Below are 20,472 nucleotides of genomic sequence, written 5' to 3' on the forward strand. Positions count from 1 at the left end.
AAAATCCAAGATCGTCTCGGGGGTGTTGGATGATGGGCCGGAGCCCGTGTGACACAAGTTCAAAGAGAAGGTGCCATCTCTGGTTAGTAGAGGGGCAGATTTGAGTAGAGGTGGCCTGGCCTTTTGAGAAAGCTTGGCCACAGGTTAAATTTGAGGACAAACACTAAAAAAGCGCCAGCGGGTCAGAGGAGGGGAGTAGGTGATGGGTTGATTTTTTTTTTATGTTTCTAGGTCGAAAGATCCTAAAAGTTGGGACTGAGCTAATGAAAGCCACACTAGAAATCCTTTGAAGACATTCTTGGAATTTGAGCTAGTGCAGAGATCCCATCACCTTGGCCAGAAGATTCTGAGCTGCTTAAGTGCTGAGTGTCAGGCCTGGACTGGACTATCCATAGGGACCCAGACCCCTGGGCCGCGTCCAGAGCTCCAGGCCCCACTGCTCTTCCTTCCTGGAAAAGTGCAGGCGGAGCCCGTTGTCTTGAGGCCACCAGGCAGCTAGCCAGTTGCCCCTGGAGAACATGACCTAGGTCAATAACTTTCTAGTGTCCCTCCGAGCTGGAATGATCAGCATTCTTGTGCTCCAGGGGTTCCTGGGTCGTTACCAACTCCTACCCTGTCTCTGGCTTGTCTCAGAGGAGAAGTTCCACGACAGACTGCCTCCTCCACTCCCTTGGCTTCCGAAGCAGCAGCTGTGGCTCTCCAGCCACCAGTCGTAACACCGGCTTGTGGCCGCTGGTCTGTTCCTTTCTCACGTGTGCGTTGCATACCCACTGTGTGCTGGGCACAGTGCCCGGTGCACCAACAGTGCAGAGAAGAGACGCAAAGCTCGGGGTCCGTGTCTTCCGTTGAGCTCTTACCACACTTTGCAGGCCGTGGCTGGGTTCAGAACAGCAGCCCCTCCCTGGGAAAGTTGGTGGCTGGAAAGCGGGCGTGTCCCTGGCTCGCTCTTCGACCCTCCTCGGGCCTCGGTTTCTCTCTCTACCACCTAAAATCTAACCTCGGGGCCTGAAACCCATCCTGTTTTTATCCTCGTGGGTGTGACAACTGTGCGTGAACTTTCATTCTCATTGTCAGTGTCCCTGCCTGTTTTTGAAGTGTCTTCTTTTCCATCTCATCTGCCACCATACTCCGTCTGATAGTAAAAGGTTGCATAAAACGCAACCTGACGGGGCAGTCTAGAAAAGGCAAACAAACAAATCCCAGAACAGACCCCATACAGGCTGTGCTTTGGTCCCAAGGGAGGCGGGTGGGGATGGGGGTGGAGGCTGCTAAGGACACATCCTAGCCCCTCTTCAGCCTGGTAGCTCCATTCTTGGGGCTTCAATGGATTCAGGTTCTCTTACAGACTCCATGGAGAGAACGTGCCCTACCACTGAAAAGCTCTGATGTGATGAATTTTATTCACGGCAGTATTCCGAAACTCGATTAATTCCAATTCTAAGAATTTGACATTTTGGTATAATTTCTTGGGCCTCTACGTTGGTTAGCTGTAGCTCTTCTTTAAAAAGTTCTTTAAGCAAAGAAGGAATGGATGGGGTACACCAAGTGAGTAAACACTTAGGCAGTGGTTCCTTTAGAAAATATCTACGTGTCCAAACACTTGATGTACTCCTAATGAGTCTTCCTTACATGTTCAGTAAGTCGGGTTTCCCGTAGGGTTCTGTCAGGCTAAAATTTTTAAACTTTTGCATTTTGGTATTTTAAATTGACACCCAATAATTTTGAGTAAGGGCAGGAGAGGGGGAGACCATTTTTTTTGAGTACCTACTATGTGCCAGGCACTGTGCTGTGTGCACTTTTCGTATATCATCTCAACATTATCAACCAAGTAAGTATCCTCATTTATTGATAAGGTTAAGGCTGAGAGCCATGTAATAACTTCTTCACAATTACTCAGCTAATGAGTGACTGGACTGGGCTTTCAGTCTGTGTCGGTCTTTTTCCAGCGCCTCATGTTCTCTAGACCACCGTGCCCTTAACTTTCATCTGTCTCTCAGGAGATCAGCTTTTGGGAGAAGAGAGAGAATATTAAGATTTTTTAAAAGTATGTAATCATTTGCTAGAAACCAATCTAAAAGTAATCTGGTTTATTTAGTTGAGTCAGCTTGTTATCATTGGAATTTGTACTTAATAGCCACAAAATGAAATGTATCAGAAATTGTGTATTTGGGCCCATGTGAAAGATCTTGGGATTGGCATTAGAGGTGACAGTGTAGCAGGGAATTTGACCCTGGCTTGCGGGATTCCTGTAAGCACTACACACTCGATTCAGGATGTACTTGCAAATGAAGCATGCATGCGTAAAATGCCTCATTTTTGTGATGATGTTGAAAGTTGCAAGCCATTTTATAAGTTGTCTACTTTTTTTTTTTTTTTTTAAGAAAAAAAGCAGAGCTACCCCAGAAGGCACGCGAAAGTTAGGCATTTTGGAAACCCATCTGTCAGGCTGCAGTCTCCCTGTGACATTGTCACGTGGTTGGAATTCTTTATGAAGCCAGTCTTCTTTGCCCCTCCCCCAGCCTCCTGAACAGGTAGTCTACGCGGAGGCGGTTAGTTGACGAGGAAAATAACCTCTGGAGTGGTTTTGTTCTCAGAGTTGAAATCCCAACAGGCATATGTGTTGGCATTAGTCCTACCAGCTGTCACAGTTGCAGTGTCATGGAGTCCCCAAAATATGTGTTAGGTTGTAGGAAGCCATGACCCCTATAAACAAGTCAGGTGTGAATCCCATGATGGGGAAGACCCAGCCCAGGAAGCATCGTCTCCCACTGCAGGACGTCAAATTACCCAAATCTTAACAGCGACAGTAATTGAATTTCTAACGATTTCATGAATCACCATCTTTCCCATGTTTTCAATTGCAACGATACAATTGAATGGGATTTTATGTGTTGTTACACAGATGACTTCAGAACTCTAGGGAGAGGTAACTACAATGTCGTTAACAAGAAAGCAAAAGGAAAGAGGAATATTTCCATTTGAAGCCGTTTCCCCAATAAGCAACTAAGTGAGAAAGGTTGGCCATTGGACCCTCGCTCCCACTGGGCTTCGGCCCCTGAGCTAGGTCAGGGCCCTCCTGTGCGCCCATGGCCTGCTCCAGACCAGCGTTACCACCGTAGGAAGCATCTTCCTGACTGCCTCGGAGGTACCAGCTACTCTTACGAGCACAGTGCAGGTGCTGACGTATTTACTCCTCACAACAACCCCATTGTGGTCGTCCCTGTTTTATAGGTGAGGAAACCACGGCTCCAAGAGGTCACACAACTTGCCATAGGTCGCAGTTTGTCAGTGGTGGAACTGGGATTCCCCCTCAGGCAGCCGGGCTCCAGGGCCTGTCCTCTCAGCATTATTGCCTATTTGTTTATTACCTCCATTAGACTCCCGTAGGCTCCCTGGACATGGGATTTATCGTGTCTTCCCAAAGGCCTCGGCTCTGGCCTGAGCGTATGATCACTCGGGAAAAGTTCATTAAACGGGGTGGGAGGTGGGGCAGAGGCAGGCGCGAGCCCTTCTCAAGGCTCTGAGCAGGCTCTGTTTTCTGGCTGCCTTAGTTTGGACCCTCAGGTAGTAATTTCATTTAAGGGCCAACCTCTACTGCCATAGGGTTTCTTTCCACCCAGCCTGTTTTTTTCATGTATTCAGATTCCAAATTGTAGCAGATATTTGGTGCAATTTTCTTGGTTCAGGGTTTAATTCAGTCAGACCTCAGTAGTTATTATTAAACCTAAGGATTGAATACTGTCTCTGGGTAGGTTCTAGAAAGTGGGTTTCTGTTTATCATGGAACTGTGGGGCAGAGTTTCTGATGTAAACAGAGCCAAACTTGAGAGGTTTCCATCCTCAAATAGAGTCTTCTCTGATTACAGTGTTCACTGCAAGGGATACAATCTGTGGAGAAGAAATGCTTTTCTCCTAAGTTTCTGAAAGGGGATGCGACAGGGAGGAAAAGGCTGCAGGTCAGACATGAGATGTCGCTCGTGGCGTGGCAAGCATCTTGAACTTGGAGACGCTGCACTGCAGTGACAATCAGCTGGCACACTCAGCGCACAGCACTGTTTAGACAGACCGTTGAGCTCCCTTTCGGGCACTGACACATGTTTGATTGAAGCTTTCAGTCACGAATCTTGGTATCTTGTAGCTGTGATCCACCCACAGCATTTGGAGAGATAGTCTGGGGTGCCCTTCTGTTCTCAGCCTGCTTGTTGGTGCCCAGCCGAGCACAGTATAGGTCAGAAAGGCATTTAATTCCAACAAAAGCCTTGGATACACTCGTGAAGTAAATGCAGGCACAATCCATCACTTTGTTGGGGTCAGTCCACACTGCCCCTAAGGAAGGTGGCAGCCATCAGTTGAATAAACATTCTATTACGCTAGGAAGTCACACGTTTGACACACACTTTCTCCTCGTTTACTGATTGTTTTTGAACCTCACTTGGTTGATAGACATTGGCCATGACAGATTTCTCAACCGACTAATAGCTTAAGCTGTACAGGGGTATGTGTATGTGTGTACAACATCTGTCTTCAACTAATGGAACTATGACATAGTTACTCATCATAGACGCGAAGAACAAGTAATGGCTGGCCAACTGTTGACCCTCAGGCTGAAAGGCAAGATCAGCCGAGTGGAACTGGTTAGATCTTCCTGTGTCACCTTGTTTGGATTTATTGTTGCTTGAAGAAAATGACATGGATTGTTTTCATTACCCTGATCTTCGGGTTGGGGCCTCCAGTATGTGTCAGATAGCAGTGGCCAGACGCAGACGTCTCCTGTATCGATCTCTCTCGCGGGGTGGATATCTGCAGTGTATCAGCCACTGTATCAGCAGCCCCTTCCCTGGGGGGAGCGTCATCCGTGCTGCACAGCCGACTCCCTGACATTTTCATGGAGTTCAAAGCTCAAGTTGGTTTGGTGCTGACATTTTGGATTAGCTGGTTGACTGGAAGGCCTGCTTCTTTCTATACACTGTGAAATTTATAAACTGCAGCAGCTGAGGGCTTAAAATGGCCGACCAGCCCCCAGCTGGCAGCAATTAAATACACCGCAGACCTTTGGCTAAACAAAGGTTTGTGGAGGCAGAGTTGCTGCATGTGCACTAAACAGACTCATGTTGTAAACTACCTTTTATGTCGAGTGTTAGTAAGAGACGCTGTCAACTAATGAGAGGTGAGTGGGTGAAGTTTTGCCACCCCTTTGTTTAATGATGTATTATCCCCAGGGTGTAGGACCAGACCCTGCCCTCGAAGCAGCCAGTCTTGACAGTAAAGGTGATCGTGAGAAGAGAAGCAAGTCAACCAGGGGAGGCTGGAGGGTGGTCCTGGGATTGCCCATCAGTGGTGGGCCTGAGTGGCCTAGAAGTTGGCCTCTCTGCTCTGGTGCCCATGGGCAGGCGCCATGTCTGCTCGGCTTTTTTTTGTTGAACACCATTACCGTTCAGGTTGAAAGGACAAGGTGGGAATAAGAAGAAAAGATGCTATTTTTATACCCATTCAAGCAGCAAAAATTCAGAGTCTAAACCAATGCTGTCTATGTACAATTTACATTTACTTTAAATTTTAAAAATTCAGTTCCTTAGTCACACTGGCCACATTTCAAGTGCTCAGTAGCCACACGTGGCCAATGGTTGTTATGTATTGGACAGGGTTGTCCTAGACGATACCAAGTGTTAGAAAGATAAGCTGTAGGTTACTAGCTGCCTAAATGCATCGTTGGTGGGAGTGTAAATTGGTTCAGCCACTTTAAAATAATTCGAGTTACCTTGTTGGGTGAATGTTCATGCCCTGTGATCCAGCAAATCCCTCTTAGACATATACCCGAAGAAACCCTTGCCCACGTTCACCAGGAGACAGGTACAGAAGTGTTCACTGCAGCATCATTGGTAATAGCAAGGGACGGCAGTCACTCATGTGCAGACGATGAACGATGGCGCAGCCAGACAGTGGGATAGTCATCGGTAGGCACAATAAATGACTTCTCGCTGCGTACGAAAGAGTGGCTGCATCTTTGCAGTCTGACTTCAAGGGGGAAGGAGTAAGTCCCAAAACATAAAAAGGACTGACATCCGCTTTCAAAAGCCCAACACAACTAAAAGCAGAGTATAACAGGACTATACCAGAGCATACTTTGAAATGCGATAAGACTACAAGAAGAAGAAAAGCAAAGAAATGATCGATACAGGATTCAGAATAACAGCTGAATGCGGTAGAGGAGGCATGGGATGAGGGGGAGGCGACAGCAGAGGACCGTGCAGGTAGGATCAAGTTAGGGTCAGCGATGGAGGTTTTGTGCCAGGGATGGTGGTTTCACAGATATTTATTACCTCATTTAAATAAGTAAAGAAAAGGCCAATGATGACAGTGGACCTTGAACTGAGAATAATGATGAGTCCAGTTTTAAAAAAAATAGCAGAGACTCCTTTCCCTCCAGGAGCTGATGGGCTCCCAGGAATGTACATGAAAGTGATGTAAGAACAGTCACGTAAAAGTGGATCCACTGTATTACTGAATCACAGAGTGTGAACAAGTTAGGATTTCTGTTACACACAGCCCTACCGTTTTCAAAGGGTCACGTGAATTTGTCGTCGTGTCACATCAATAGGTGACAAAAGCAGTTCTATCACACGATAGCCTGCCCTGAAGTATATCACTTTAAACTCTGCTGGATTATGACGGTGGAAAACACTAGCTTGTTTTTTGTTTATAGTTCTCTGATATGTTTGGGACTAAATTTGTTCACACACAGTAACTTTCAGCACCCCTGTCTCTCCCCCCATCCTCCCAACTTGGACCTCAGAAGTTAAAATTTCAGTTGAGTTTCAGAGAAGAAAGAATAGTTTTTCAGATACCAACGGTGATAAGGTAATAGGAGATTGTGGGAAGAATTCCTTTAATCCAACTTTCTGCTTCTAGTTAAGAGTATCTTGGAATCACCCCTTCTAGAAGTAGTCCCGATATTTATAAAACTATAAGAGAAGACTACGTTTCCTCTCTGGCAAAGTCAAACCCTCTTCTCTTCTGTGTCTTTGTGGAAAATGACCCTCAAATACCTCAATGAGCTCTTCCATCTGCAGTATCAGCACTGTTTCCAACCTGCCCTTGATATTTGCTTGATCACAAAGTGAGGACCTTGGAAATGGGAAGATAGTTGGCAGCCTGTTGGGAAGACAGATAAGAAAAGAAACTTAACAACGAGGCAGTGTGTACCCACCAGGGAGTAGTCTCTGTGTTTGGGTAGGTCTGTAGTTTGCAAGTTAGAAGACAATGTATTAGGAGTGGGGGTGAGGTTGGGTCACTGAAATTTGGGGGATGCCCTGAGGGAGGCCAGTAAGTCAGGCCATGAAATGGACCAGAAAGCTATTTGATAATGAGATAACAGGGGGCACACTTACTTACATTCCCAACTGTTGCATAGTTACAAGATGTGATTTCCAAGGGCTCAGATCCACAAACAAGCCGCCTTTCCTTGGCTTCTTTGGCTTCCTTCAGTCCCACCGGAGGAGTTCAGGACTCTTAGTAAGTTTTCTCCTCCTCGGTAGCATGTTTCTCCACTGTGGCTACTCAGGAAAAGATGAATTCTTCCAAGGAGCATACGTGTGTCAGCAGAGCCATCATTGCATGGCTTGGCCTTCATGCTGCTTCCTTTGCTTTGGTCAGGGGACCGGACAGACACACCCCTGACCTTTCTGTCAGGAAGATGGGGTTCTAGCTGGGTCACATTTTGCCTTGGCCTTGTTGACTTTCAAAGCTCAGAATCTCTAATCTTCAAACTCTCCACCAAAGTTTGCATATCCCCTTTCCTTCTTCAGCTCAAGAGTCAAAATGGCCCTTAGACCAGTCTCCCACCCACAAATGCATTCATTCATTTATTCAGCTCCTATCTACTGCTTTCCTACCATGGACTGGGTACTGTTCTAGTTCCCAAGTTAACAGTGAACAAAACAAAATCTTCTCGTGGTGGTTACATTCCAGATGGGGAGCCAAGCGGTGAGCAGATATTTTACCTAAGTGAGATGTGAGGCAATTGTGTTTTGAGCATATGACTGACTTGATTTCTAACTTGTATTTTGAAATGGTCATTCTCGTTGTTATGAGGAGAATGGACAAGGACGGCAGCAGAAAGAAGACGTTATAGGGCTGTTGTAGTAATCCATTACAAATCCAGAGACCATTTGCTAGTTATGATAGAGATGGAGGAACAGTTGGACTGGGGATATATGGAAATTGAGCCTACACCCCTCCCAATGGGTTGGGGGAGATGTGGTGCGAAGAGTCCAGACGAAGCCTGTGTTGAAAGTGATGAGCAGCAGATCCCGTCACATCCCTCTTTGCAGGGCCTTTGGGCTTCTGCGGCACTAGCCTGAGCCTCCCAGCAGCTTCACGGGGGACAGAAGAGTGGGACTGCCTTGGGGAAAAGACTTTACGATCCTGTCCTAGGCAGTGTCTGGAATGACAGTAGGTGTTTGACTAGCCAGCGGGAGAACGGGGCTCTGCTACCTGGAACAGCACAGCCATCGGTTTCCTTGCCTCGCAGTGGTTGGCTAGCATCCTTAAAACAGCAGCTCCCTACACTGCCCTCCCTACATTCAAGCAACAGTTGGGGTCTAAATAGCCGACAATAGACCCAAGTCTTAAAGAAGGAATTGAGACTATGCCTAGTGGGAGAATGTGAGTATATGGTAATAAATTAAACGTTTTTTTAATCCATCCTTAGTGCAGATTGTTGAAACTTTTTTACAGTCTCTTTACATCACCCTGGAAGACCACAAGCAGTGGTACTTAGGGCATCCTTGTTACTGAACATCTAAACAGTTATCACTGGATTTCTGGTTTTCTGGCATACAGCAAACATTACCCAGGTGCGGGCTTCAGACATCATGGCCTGATGAGCTGAGTGTTTCCTGGGTCCAGGGGCGCTTTGCAGGTGTCCCAGTGTTGCAGCTAACCAGTGCGTGTCCTGTCTGTACTACTCCCTGATTTGCCCCCCAGGGCACTCTTTGCCCTGTAGGAAGTCTCTCTCCACTGCTGTTAGTGCGTGGTTCGGAAGTGCTGACTCCATGTGGATGCCTGTTCCTCAGTTTTAGATAGATATGTCTAGAGAGGGGTGTTTTGCTTCAGTGGAATCCAGGAACAAATAATAAAAAGTACAACAAGTACAAGGTCGAGGACAGAACCAGCATACTCTTATCAGTCATCTGAAATATGCACAGCCTTTCCAAGACAAATACGGGCTCCTGTTTCTAGGAAAACACCAAAAAGTACTTATCAATTAGCCTGTATATGGTTTGTGGAAAAAGACAACATCAGCCTACCCTGGAAGCCATAGCGAAGCAGATTCCTTTGGGCAGCCGACAGCTGAGTGGCCTGAGTCAGAGCCACTGCAGAATCCAGGCTGTGGCCTGGGACCAGCCCAGGGAGCCCTTCTTCTCCCTCATGTGACCACTGCATCCCTCACCCTACACCAAGGCAGCAAAGCTCGTCTTAGAAGAAACCCAGAAGCTGGGTGTGTGCTGACTGAATGCCTAAGATCCCTCACTCTCCTTCCTGACCCTGCAAGTGTAGAAATGCGTCTCCTGAAGATCCCTAGAAAATGGGGTGTCTAGTAATAAGGACAGTAACAGGAGCAACCACCACTGGTAGGTAGGTAGCCCCCATTCTTTCTGTCAGCACAGGCTCGATGGGCGTCATTGATTGGATCTTCACAGCAGCCCTGTGGGGGTGGGGACGGTCAGATCCCATTTTACAGAGAAAACTGGAACCAAGGGCTACAAAAATCAACCCATTTGTCCGTGATCACATAGCTAGGAAACGGTAACAGCGCGGCTCTAATTCAGAACTGGGGTCTTTCACCCCCATCTTAGTGTACATTCACACATGTAACGCTGCGGTTTGAGTCTGGTCACTAAATTTAATTCGAGTGTGTCTGGTAGTGAGCTTTTATCTGAGACAAGGACGGGAAATCATTCTAAGGCAATACTTAACCTCTGCTTTTTGTCCATTTACCCATCTAGGACTCAAGCGCAGAGGGTACGGAAACCCCGATGCTGCACGGGGCCCCAAGGGCTGCTCCCCCGCTATTCTGAGAGCCAGGCAGAAGGGCAGGAGCAGCTCTTCAAGCTCACGGACAACATACAGGATGAATTGTAAGTGAAGCCATGGGAAACCAGCCCCGGGGGCTCACCGACTTGTCTCTTCTGTCTTGGAGTCTGAGAAGGTTCTTCCGGACCCGAGTATCGTTCTGACTCTGAGACCTTGGAACTGGTCAGAGATTCCTTGGCCCAGATGTTTTATAGGTTTAGATAGAACTGCTTGGAAACCGCCTTCTACTCCAAGCAGTAGTTCTCAAACTGAGTTCCAAGCAGGACCTTAATGTTCTGTTTCTAGAAAAGGGCAGTTTTTTTCCAGTAACAGCTAAAAATTTGGGGTGGGGGGGTGGTTGCAGTTTTCTTAAGATTGTTTTGTTACTCTTTGAATGCAGAGCGTTACATCCCTGGGATCTTGTAGTATTTTCAATTAGTGACATTATCCCAAGTTGCTGTTGTGGAACTCAGTATGTCAGGATATTCTGCAGGGACCCTTTTAGCGTAAAGTGCTCTGTAACTTACATAAGGTGTTAGAACCACCGGCCCAGGGAAAGCAGTTAATTATGCCTGGTGAGTAGCAAAAAGCTAGTTTAGTTTCTTTGACTGCTTATGTATCTCCTTTAAGATAAAGCAAGCTAGGACGGTTCTGAGGGCCGTGAGTGCTCTTTGGTTGGTGGAGGCGTGTCTGAAGTAGAGGCTCTCAGGATAGCCTTCGGTGTCACTGGTAGAGACGGTGTTGAGCTGACCTCATCTCGTATTTTTGTTGCGATATTTGAATGAGGACATCCACAGTCAAATCTAGAATTCATGTGTTGCTTGCTGGGTAGGATGGCATCTTCCTGGTTGTGTCTTGTGCACTCCAGATCTGCTGCAGTGTTATTGGAGTGTCTCTTGATGATGTTAGTCAGCTCAGGCGGCCTGGCTTGCAGATGGCCACCTTCTCACTGTGTCCTCACATGGCAGAAAGAGAGTAAGCTCTCTGGTGTCTCTCATAAGGACACCCATCTTACAGGATCAGGGCCCCACCCTCGTGACCTCACTGAACCTTAATTACTTCCTTACTCCAAACAGTCACACTGGGGTGAGGGCTTCAACATAGGAATTCAGTGGGGGCGGGGGGCACACAATTCAGTCCATACACAGCATGTGTCATTAGTATGTTCTGTTCTCTTCGTCCAGCCTCAGCTCTGGTCATCATTCTAGTGTCCAGAATCCCCGTGCAGTTGCACTCCAGGGACGACTGTAAATTCCTGCTTCCTTGAGGGCAGGATTTCATACCATGACTGCTCGTTAATACCACTTTGCTGGTGGAACTTGAGGCCTTTGGATCAGAAGCTCAGAGAGTCATTCTCAGGTCCAGCAGGGCACACTGAAAACTCTGCTAGAATGGCAGCCCCCTGAGGGCCTGGGCTTTTGTCTGTTCCATTCGTGGAAGAATCCTCACACCTAGAGCAGTGCCTGGCACATCACAGGCTCTCAGGGAATATTTGTGCCATGAATGATAGCCAGATAGCTGCAGTTCAACATTTTATTAATACATGTTCACTATTCCATCTTTGGGGAGGTCAAAGGTTGAGATTATAAAATTACTGTACATTGTGCTTTGAATTTCCATCTCTGGTCCTTGCGAAATTCATTTTCAGTAGAATGACTTGTGCCAAAAACACAAGGGAGAAAGTGTATAGTACAGGAAAGCGTGTCACACAGCTGACGTAGGATTGTTCCCAGTGACATGCACACACTGGAAAATAGCCACAGAAAGCTGAAAACGGGAATCAAAATGATGTCAGCAAAATAGATTTCGTGAAACCCTTGAAATTCGTACAAACCAGGAAAAGATACTGGCATGAATGAATTTTGACTCTAAAGATGAAAACCATGTGTCTCCACCCGTTTGTGAGTTAAATCTTGCCAGTGCTTGTGGAAGGAGGCACGTGACCGTGGCCTTCCTCAGTGTATGAAGAAGACGCCGTCAGGGAATCAGCAAATGTTTCTCTGATGTATCCTCGGTTGTCAGGCTGGGTCCTCACGGTGACGTGGACATTAGAATCATCACTTTGCAAGAAAGGAGTTTTCAGGAAAAGCACACAAGTGCCAAATTATACCTCTGACTTTTATCCTAGAATTGTAATTAAAAACATGTTTACAGCCCTAATTGTTTGCATATTTTCCTTCAGAGTTAACCCCTTAAAAGGTTCTTTAATACCTTGCTCTACTGTTCTAACTAAATGTTTCCACATTTTTTCCCAGTTAGACTCACTGTTTCACTTCTGGAAAATATTGTGTAATTACTTCCTGATGTCGTGAAAACCCCACAAAGTCCCCAGTGCCATGGTTACTTCAACTTTGTTCTCCCAGATCAAGTTTCATTTAATTTTTTCATTTTATTTAATTAATTAGTATTAAAAAGATAGTTACTGACATACGATTTAAGGTCTGGCCAGCTGAAAAGGCTTTAGTCTCAAATCAATCAAATATTTCTCTGGTATGTTGCAGAATTACCATTGCTTCCCATTTTTCTGAATTCTGGTTTTGAAATAGGATCCTGGCGTAAGCTAATGTTAAAGTAAAATTTGTCCTATCATTAAATTAATTTTTCTTTGTAACCAGTGTCTGTCTGTAGCCAGGAACCTCATTTGCATTTTTTTTAAAAGTACCTGTTTTACTTCAAATCCTTCATCACAAAGTTACATACTGGCATTACAAGCATTAGGATGGCTCTTACCTTCTCAATAAAAATGCCGTGAGCAGCCACACGAGCTGAGGAGCTGCTTTAGCGTGCTGTGTTCTGGAGTTTGACAATTGGGTTGTATTGTCAAAATGAAGTTTCAGAAAATAACGTTTATGAGATTTTTTTAATACAGAAAACTAGGAAAAACGAAAACAAAGCAGCCTATAAACCCACCAGCCAGATAAGTCCTTTCTCTTTTTGATGAAATAAACTTCATGCATGTGGTTAGGAAATTCAAAGAATACAGATACAAAATCAAGAGTAAAATTCTTTCTTGTTCCCTTTGTGTCTATGGTATTTTGTGTCCTGTTTATCTTTCCTGAGAAGCTGCAGAGAGAGAGAGAGGGCGAGGGAGAGAGAGAGAGAGAGATCAGAAATATTTTTAAAGCACAGGTTGTAATGGTCTAATAGCATATAATTATAAAGATAAACGTTGCATTAACATATACAGTCTCCCCACAAAAACAAAAGACAGGTCCTTTTGAGGAATGGGATAGAATTCATTAGCTTCTTTTTCTAAACCAGGAAATAATCTGTCGATAGCCATTGACAGTTAGGGAATTGGACATTCTTTGATATGCCACTGAATTAAAACTGTCATTTGGTGGGTTATTCAGCTATTCTGATCAAGGTTAATGGCTTGCTAAATCTTTAGTAAGTTCAATCAAGCGTTCTGAGAGAATTCTTTAACTTTACTAAGGGTGAAATATACCCAACGTTCAAAGTTGCATGTACTCTGGCAATTCTATTGGACCTCACAATGTAATTTCATTGTCATTTTCTGAGACGACTTAACACATAAATGTATTAAATCCTACTATGTGCAGGACAAATAAGAAATGTGCTGTTGCCCTGACAAGTTCACCATCTAGCAGAGGAAACAGAGTACTACCCACTATCTGTAACATATGATTGCTTTTAAAATAGAAGTGTGAGCCATGTGTTATGGGGCCACAAGGGGAAGTGATTAATTTATGCCTGGAAAGCTGGGGAAGGCTGTGGACAATTGACCTGGCCCTGCGGGAATAGGAGAAATGTGCCAAGGAGAGAAGAGAGACAGTCATGTATGCAGTGAAGAGTGGACAAAGGGAGGCCGAAGAGTCATGGCATTTCTGGAGAACTCGAGTTAGCCAGATGTGGGGATAGCACATGTGTGGGAGGGAAGGAACAGAGGCCTTGAGACTGGAAAGGTGGGTTACAAGGCCAAATTCGGAGCGCCTTGACAACCACGCTAAGTTTACTGCCCTACACAGTGGTGAGATTTTAAAGAGGATCCCACTCAAAATTGCATTTTAAAAATGTAACCTTGACAGCCGCAGAAAAATGGATCGGAGTTGGAGTGCCTCCAATGCAGACAGTGACAGGGAAGAGGAATAGAGGGGGACCGAACCGAGAATTATTTAGGAGGTGGCATAGTGGAGTCACAGACTGACTGAATTCATAGTCTGATTGCAGAGAGGGGTTGAGAAAGACACGGGGCTTCTTGGCTGTTTGGCTGGATGGAGATGCCACCAACTACAATAGGCAACGCTGAAGGAGGAGAGAACTGGAGAAGAAAGGGCAGCTCAGCTCAGGACATGCTCAGTGTGAGGGGGTCCTGATAGCCTGGGGGGCGGGGCACATGGCCGGGGAGGGGCCTCCTCTAGGAGCGCACCTGGAGTATGACGACCCAGGACTCTTCTGATTTTGAAATGACTCCAAAATGAGTACACTGTAGATGTATAAATAGATTTAATAAAAGAGTGGGAGAGAAAGAAAGAAATCAAACCACGAGGGTGGTTGAAACAATGGCTTGGCAGATTTCTCTCTCCCTGAGGGCAGTTGGTACTGAACCTGCTTTCCGTGAGGCCTCTTAGAAGGACACTCATTTCTCCACCCGCTAAAGCGAAGATTTGTAGACTTGAGAGGGGACACTCTCCGGTGTCTGGAGAACTTGGCATCTGTTTTCAGCAGAGGACAGAGTAACAAAGCCTTCTCTTCTGTGTCGGGTTCGTAGATCAGCTCTAATCGTCACCTTGGCCCCGTACAGTATGTGATGATTCTTGTTTTATGGATGGCAGCAGGGAGGCTCTGAGCAAAGCCATCTGGCTAGTGACAGGCAGAGCCACCTGGCACCTAGGGCTAGCTGCTTCCAGTGTCACACTGGCCGTGGGATTTGGAGGAGACATCATTACGGGCCACAGAGTGAGTGGTCTGAGGCTGTCATCAGTGATGCCGTGGGAGTTGCTGTGATCACCCTGCGGTGGCCATGGTCTGGGGTATCATTAATGACAGCGGACCCTGCCAGATGCGCCCACGACTCGTGCCTGTCCCTCCGAGAATGATGTAAGCTGTGTGTGCCAGGCTTCTTCTCTCCAAGAAACTTCCTCAGGTTGACCCCAAGGACAGAGTGTCCTCTTCTCCTTAAAGGAGAGTTAAAGGAAAACTTTTGACTGAGGTCTGAGAATCCTGTTTTTTTTTATAGGATCCAAGATAGTATCTACGCAACCTAAGATGTGTGAACAGGGTCCTGGGTGACTTCTAGTTTTCATATTTGAAGGACAAAGCTTGTCCAGAGCTTTGTGTTTTTCCCGCCGTCTGAGTGACTAGCAAGTCAGAGAACAGAAGGATGCACTCAGGATCTCCCGAAATCCGTGGCTTCCTTTTCCCCTGTGTCGGCCGTGGGGTTTTGCAATAGGCCCTCCTTCGTGGGCCAGCAGCAGCCCTGCGTGAGGTGTGGAGACACGCAGCACACAGAGTAGAAAGTCCAGTGCCTGGGCTCCACGCACGTGCAGCAATGGCCGCTGCTGCTCTGTTGGCGGGACCCCGAGCCTCTTCAGTGAAGCAAACGGAAGCCTGTGGGAAGCAGGCCTCCTGCAGGTGGATGGCCAGGAAGGGAGGGCGGTGCTGCGGCTTCGAAGGACGAAGGGACAGAGGAAGGGGCGGCCTGGCAGGGGACACTGTCACAAGTGCTGCTGTGGCCAAGCTTCTCTTGCACCCTGAGTTTCAGCTCCTCTCTCACAGTGACGAGTTTGGGATCGGTCTCCATGACAGGAGGAAACCCCTCGTCTGGAGATAATTATTCTTTATGGTTTGCAGATTTTGTAAAAAAAAAAAAAAAAAGACAAATACACACACAGCCTTGGTCTTTGGTTGTTGGGTGTTGAGGAGGAAAATGGAGGCACAGCTGTTTGCAAGGTCAGTTTCAGTTCTTGCTCAGACCATTGCGGGGACCCTGATGCTCCAGCTGCTGTAGCCTCACTGTCTCCCTTCCGCCTCCTCTTGGTTATACCGTTGGCTCTGATCTGCTTTTGATTTGAAAAGACTTTAGAACATTTCATGTAAAAGTCAAAAAAATGTTATTATCTGAAGCAACTTTGGGGTATGAATGGGGCCCGGACTCTCAGAATAGAGAGGCCTGTGCCTATTCACTGCTCCTGTCCCCTCACAGCTCTGTATCACCAGGAGTTATTTTGACTTCTCTACCAACTTTGTGACAGAAGCTGTCAAATGGTGTCTCCTCTCTCAGATGAACAAACTGAGCCCTGTCTTCAAGAAAGCTGGCCTGGCCGGAGTGGCCCAGCCTGGTGGGGTTTCTCTGCCTGCTGGGACGGTCCCTTCTGCACTGTGTTGAGAAACGCCACACAGGAGAGCCTCCCAGCTCAGAGCCACCTTTCCTTCCCAAGTGGCTCTGGCCTGACAGGACTTGCGCCATCTGTGGCATCTTGAAAAGGAGTCTATTTTAAAGCCTATAAAAGTGTTCCAGTGTGGAAAGCACACTAATAATGTCAGCCACTCCAGCCTGGTGTCAGAGCAGCTGCCCGGGTGGACAGGCCTTGGCCCTTTTAGAGGCCGTGCGTAAATGTCAGCTACAGGGGCTCCCAGGTGGGGTGAGAGTGGGGGAACGGTGAGGGCATGGAAGGGCCCCATCCTGTGCTGGACCAGAGCAAAGAAAATCATCTCAGCTGGACTTTTAATGCGCATTCTTGCTCTCACCCCGACTACAGTGCCTGACTTTGGGGGTCTGTTGAGAGCCCAGTACAGCCTCCACAGCCACCTCCCGGCCCACCAGTGCCCAGAAGCCATAGGCCGTTGTTCAGTCTTTACCTGGTTTCTCGGCAACTTCTAGCTGGCCCTGTAGCACTTCCTGCCTATCAGGAAGCTTTTCTCAACCTCTCTTTCTTTCAGTCTCCATCTCCGTTCCTTCCCCTGGACCAGCTACTTTAGATCCCATTCGATTCGATCAAGTGGCGAAGCGGCCCCCTTGGTGCTGTCAGGGTTCCGGGACGTGGGAAATTCCGTGCCAAGTGGCCTCCCCACCAAAAGCTGCTGGGTGGCTCTAATTTGGGCATCAAGACTTCACAAGTCCACTTTCTTGGCGTTGCCAACCAGTTAGAATAGAACAATAAACCCCAATTTTTGTCATGCGAGGTTGTAATTAAAATGGCGACTGGAACCGGGGGTGCTTACTGAGCGAGCACTCGGGGTGGCTCGCCCGGTGGTGCTGCTCAGCGGGACGTGGGGGTAGGATAGGGACCCCACTCTTACATCAGTTAGTCAGAGAGCCGTCCTACCTATCCAGGAGACAAAGAGAACAAGTAAGTGCTTGCAGTGCTTCTGAAGGTAAGCAGTTAAGTGTTCAAGAGTGGGGGTGGGGTTGGCATGTTTCGTGGGAAAACTTTGAGACGCTTCATGGAGAAGTTGGAACTCGTGACTCCTTGGGATGGGGAGTTGAGAGGTTGAGAGACAAGGTGGTTTTTGAATTGGGGGTGGGGGGTGCTCTCTAAGCTCAGAGGTGAGCAAATGCCTGGCACATGCTTGGGACTGAAAGCAAACCCGCAGGCAAGCCCTCCATCCCATCAGAGTGTTTTGCAACTGCTGACACCACAACAAAGCCGCCCTGGGACCTTGTCCTCCAGCCGCTCCAGGGGGAGCCTGGGCTCTGGGCAACTGCAGTTTGCAAATTCCTCTCAGGACATCAAGTCCCAGGGGGCCGCGACTTGACAGCCAGCCTGTGGTCCGTTCTTAGTATTCTTGCCATCATCTGTTCTCCTGTGCTGCCCCCCAACGTCACCACCCCATTGTGGAAGGCTGTCACAAGATGCAGTGGAGGCAGCCAGGCCCTGGAGAGCTGTCACAGTGGCTTCCAAGGGTCACTGCTCTCCATTCAGTAGCTGAGCTGAGAGGTTTGCTGTGCATACATTTCTGCTTTAAGTCTGGGAGCTCCATGGAGGGAGAGGAATGAGACTTTTTTTTTTTAATGGTCCTAAAGCCCCTAAAAGTGATGCCTGAAAGTTACGAAAATCAAGATTACAGTGTTACTAACAAAACACCTTCTAACCACTGGAATTTTCTGAAAATGGCGTGGTAGCCTCCAGGTTCCCTGTCACTGGAGGTGTTGAGCCGAGACTGAGTGACCTCTCATTAGAGCGGTGATAGAAAGGACGTGTGTGTGAGAAAATGCTAGAGCCTCATGGTGCCACCCTCTCCTGTTTGGTCACCTGTTTAATTCCGCTTCTTCCCCTCCCGTGGCCATTCCCGGGGCCTGCCTTCCAGCCACTACTGTTTACGTCCCCTGCGTTCATGGCAAACTTCCTCAGCTGCTACTTCCGTCAGCATTTAGAAGCATCGTTTTTTTCTTCTCTTTTGTCCAATAAAGCATTGGTACAGTTTTCTCTAAGCCTTAAACTATGTACAAACTCTCACTGAAAACATCCCACATGGTACAGATTCAGGATAGAAACTATTTCTCTTGATACTGTTGTTTGTCATCAGGTTGCAGTGACATTTGTCTGGCTCCCTGTATAAGGGGACCAGTGCTTCATTAGCCGCACGAGGCCAGCGTCATTTTTGTTCCTAATTTATAAATGAGGAAACGGAGGCTCCGAGCAATTGAGCCACCTGCCCACGGTGCAGTGAGTGAGGGAGCCTGGATTCAAGGTCAGGCCTTTGACCAGGGCCCACCCGGGGCCCACACCCCCTGTGTGCGGGCTTAGTGACAGGAGAGCTTGGCCATTGTGTTGAGGTACAGCTCTGCGTGCCTTTCTTACCTCCCCTCTTCCTTCGCAGCTTTATAGCCGTGGAGAACATCGATAGCTACTGTGTGCTCATCTCCTCCAAGGCCGTTTACTTCCTGAAAAGTGGAGACTACGTAGATCGTGAGGCCATTTTCCTAGAAGTCAAGTACGACGATCTCTACCACTGCCTGGTCTCCAAAGACCATGGGAAGGTGTATGTGCAGGTGACCAAAAAAGCGGTGAACACGAGTAGCGGAGTGTCCATCCCGGGCCCTTCCCACCAGAAGCCAATGGTGAGTGCACGCGGGCCGGCCCTCCCTGCCTCCGAACGCCTCTGCACCGCTTTCCACTCGGAACTCACTTTAGCCTCAGGCGGGGCTGTGAGCCCGGGAGTGCTGCCTCCTCGTCCTCGGTGTGGGGGAGCCGGGGAGACGCTGCTGTCCCAGCTCTGCCACTGCTGAGCCTGTGCGACTTACTTAGCTCTTGTGCCTCGGGTTCCCCTCCACGTATGGCGAGGAGTCGTGCCATCACCTCTGGTTAGTTGTGAGGACTGACTGACACGATATATGGGGTTTTTTACTCCTAAAATGGGACTCTTCAGTGCATTTGAACCTAAGAAGGCGTTAGAGCAGGCACTGGCTTCTCTGTTGATTGTCCTGTATAGCAGTTGGAAAGTGTGTGTGTGTGTGTGTGATGAAGCAGTACCTCGCATGGGCTTCCATCCAGGGTAAATGCTCAATAAATATTTGTAAGTAAAATTTATACTTTGCCTCCAAAGGGTACAAGACACTGTTATGGCGGGACTTTTAAATAATATCATTACTCTTGACAACCAGCATTCAGTAAGGGCTCACTGTATGCCCAGCTGGATACTAAATACTTCTTAAGGGTCATTTGATGTTGGACTGTCATTGTCCCCACTGGGCTGATACGGAGCCGTGGTAATGGCAAGTGACTTGGTTATACGGCTGACACCGGAAGGAGGTGCGGTTCAGACGCAGGTGCTGTGCGACTCCAGACCTGGCTTTCTAGACCCCTTTGCTCTGTGGCCTCCACTCAGGAGCACGGTGAGGAAACTCCCCGTCTCCGCTGTGTTCTGACTTGGTGTCTTTTCATGAAACCCATGGTTAGTCCTGCTTAGTTTTTTTTGCCTAGCACGCTAGGATTTTCCAGCCTGCAAGTGAGCGTGATGTGTCATTCAAAATGGTCCTGCTTTTCTCTGAGTCTTCCTGCAGATCAGAAATAGCAACCGACCTTATCAGGCCTCTTCCCCTTGACCTTCTCTGTGCTCAGGAATGCACTTGGGTTTCTCATGGCTTGTGCAGGCTCCCCTGGGGTCATTGGCTTAAGCTAGGGCTGGAAGATGAGTAGAATTAACACCCAAAAGTGTGAGTTATTTCTACAAGTTCCTTGTCATGGGGGGGAGCCTTGCCCAGCTGCAGTTTTGCCCCTTTCAAGGCAAGTGAACAAGCCAGGCGTTGTTGATAAGAAAGGCCTGGGGACAGTCGTGTGCTGGTTCTCCTTCCCGCTTTGACCGCCAGACTTTAGATTTGAATCCCAAAGGTACAGTCCTTCGTTCGTGCTCGGAGCCTGACCTCAGCAGGTCCTCATCCCCTCAGAGCTGAAACTGGTCCCTGGGGAAATGTCAGGCGATGATGGGTTGGCTC

At 47.7% G+C, this 20,472-nt stretch overlaps 1 protein-coding gene across 11 annotated transcripts in view; it reads left to right on the forward strand.

The window, feature by feature from the left end:
- VPS13D (vacuolar protein sorting 13 homolog D) overlaps nucleotides 1–20,472 on the forward strand; it is a 236,731-nt gene that overhangs the window by 212,948 nt on the left and 3,311 nt on the right. For all 11 annotated transcript variants that reach the window (XM_074334026.2, XM_074334029.2, XM_074334032.2 and 8 more), the window contains 2 exons: nucleotides 10,007–10,138; nucleotides 18,858–19,098. In XM_074334026.2, the coding sequence (XP_074190127.2) occupies nucleotides 10,007–10,138; nucleotides 18,858–19,098 (373 nt within the window). The remainder of the gene's footprint in view (nucleotides 1–10,006; nucleotides 10,139–18,857; nucleotides 19,099–20,472) is intronic.

Source organism: Rhinolophus sinicus, chromosome 14 (assembly GCF_057876585.1).
Source record: "Rhinolophus sinicus isolate RSI-liver-muscle chromosome 14, RSI-T2T, whole genome shotgun sequence".
NCBI lineage: Eukaryota > Metazoa > Chordata > Mammalia > Chiroptera > Rhinolophidae > Rhinolophus > Rhinolophus sinicus.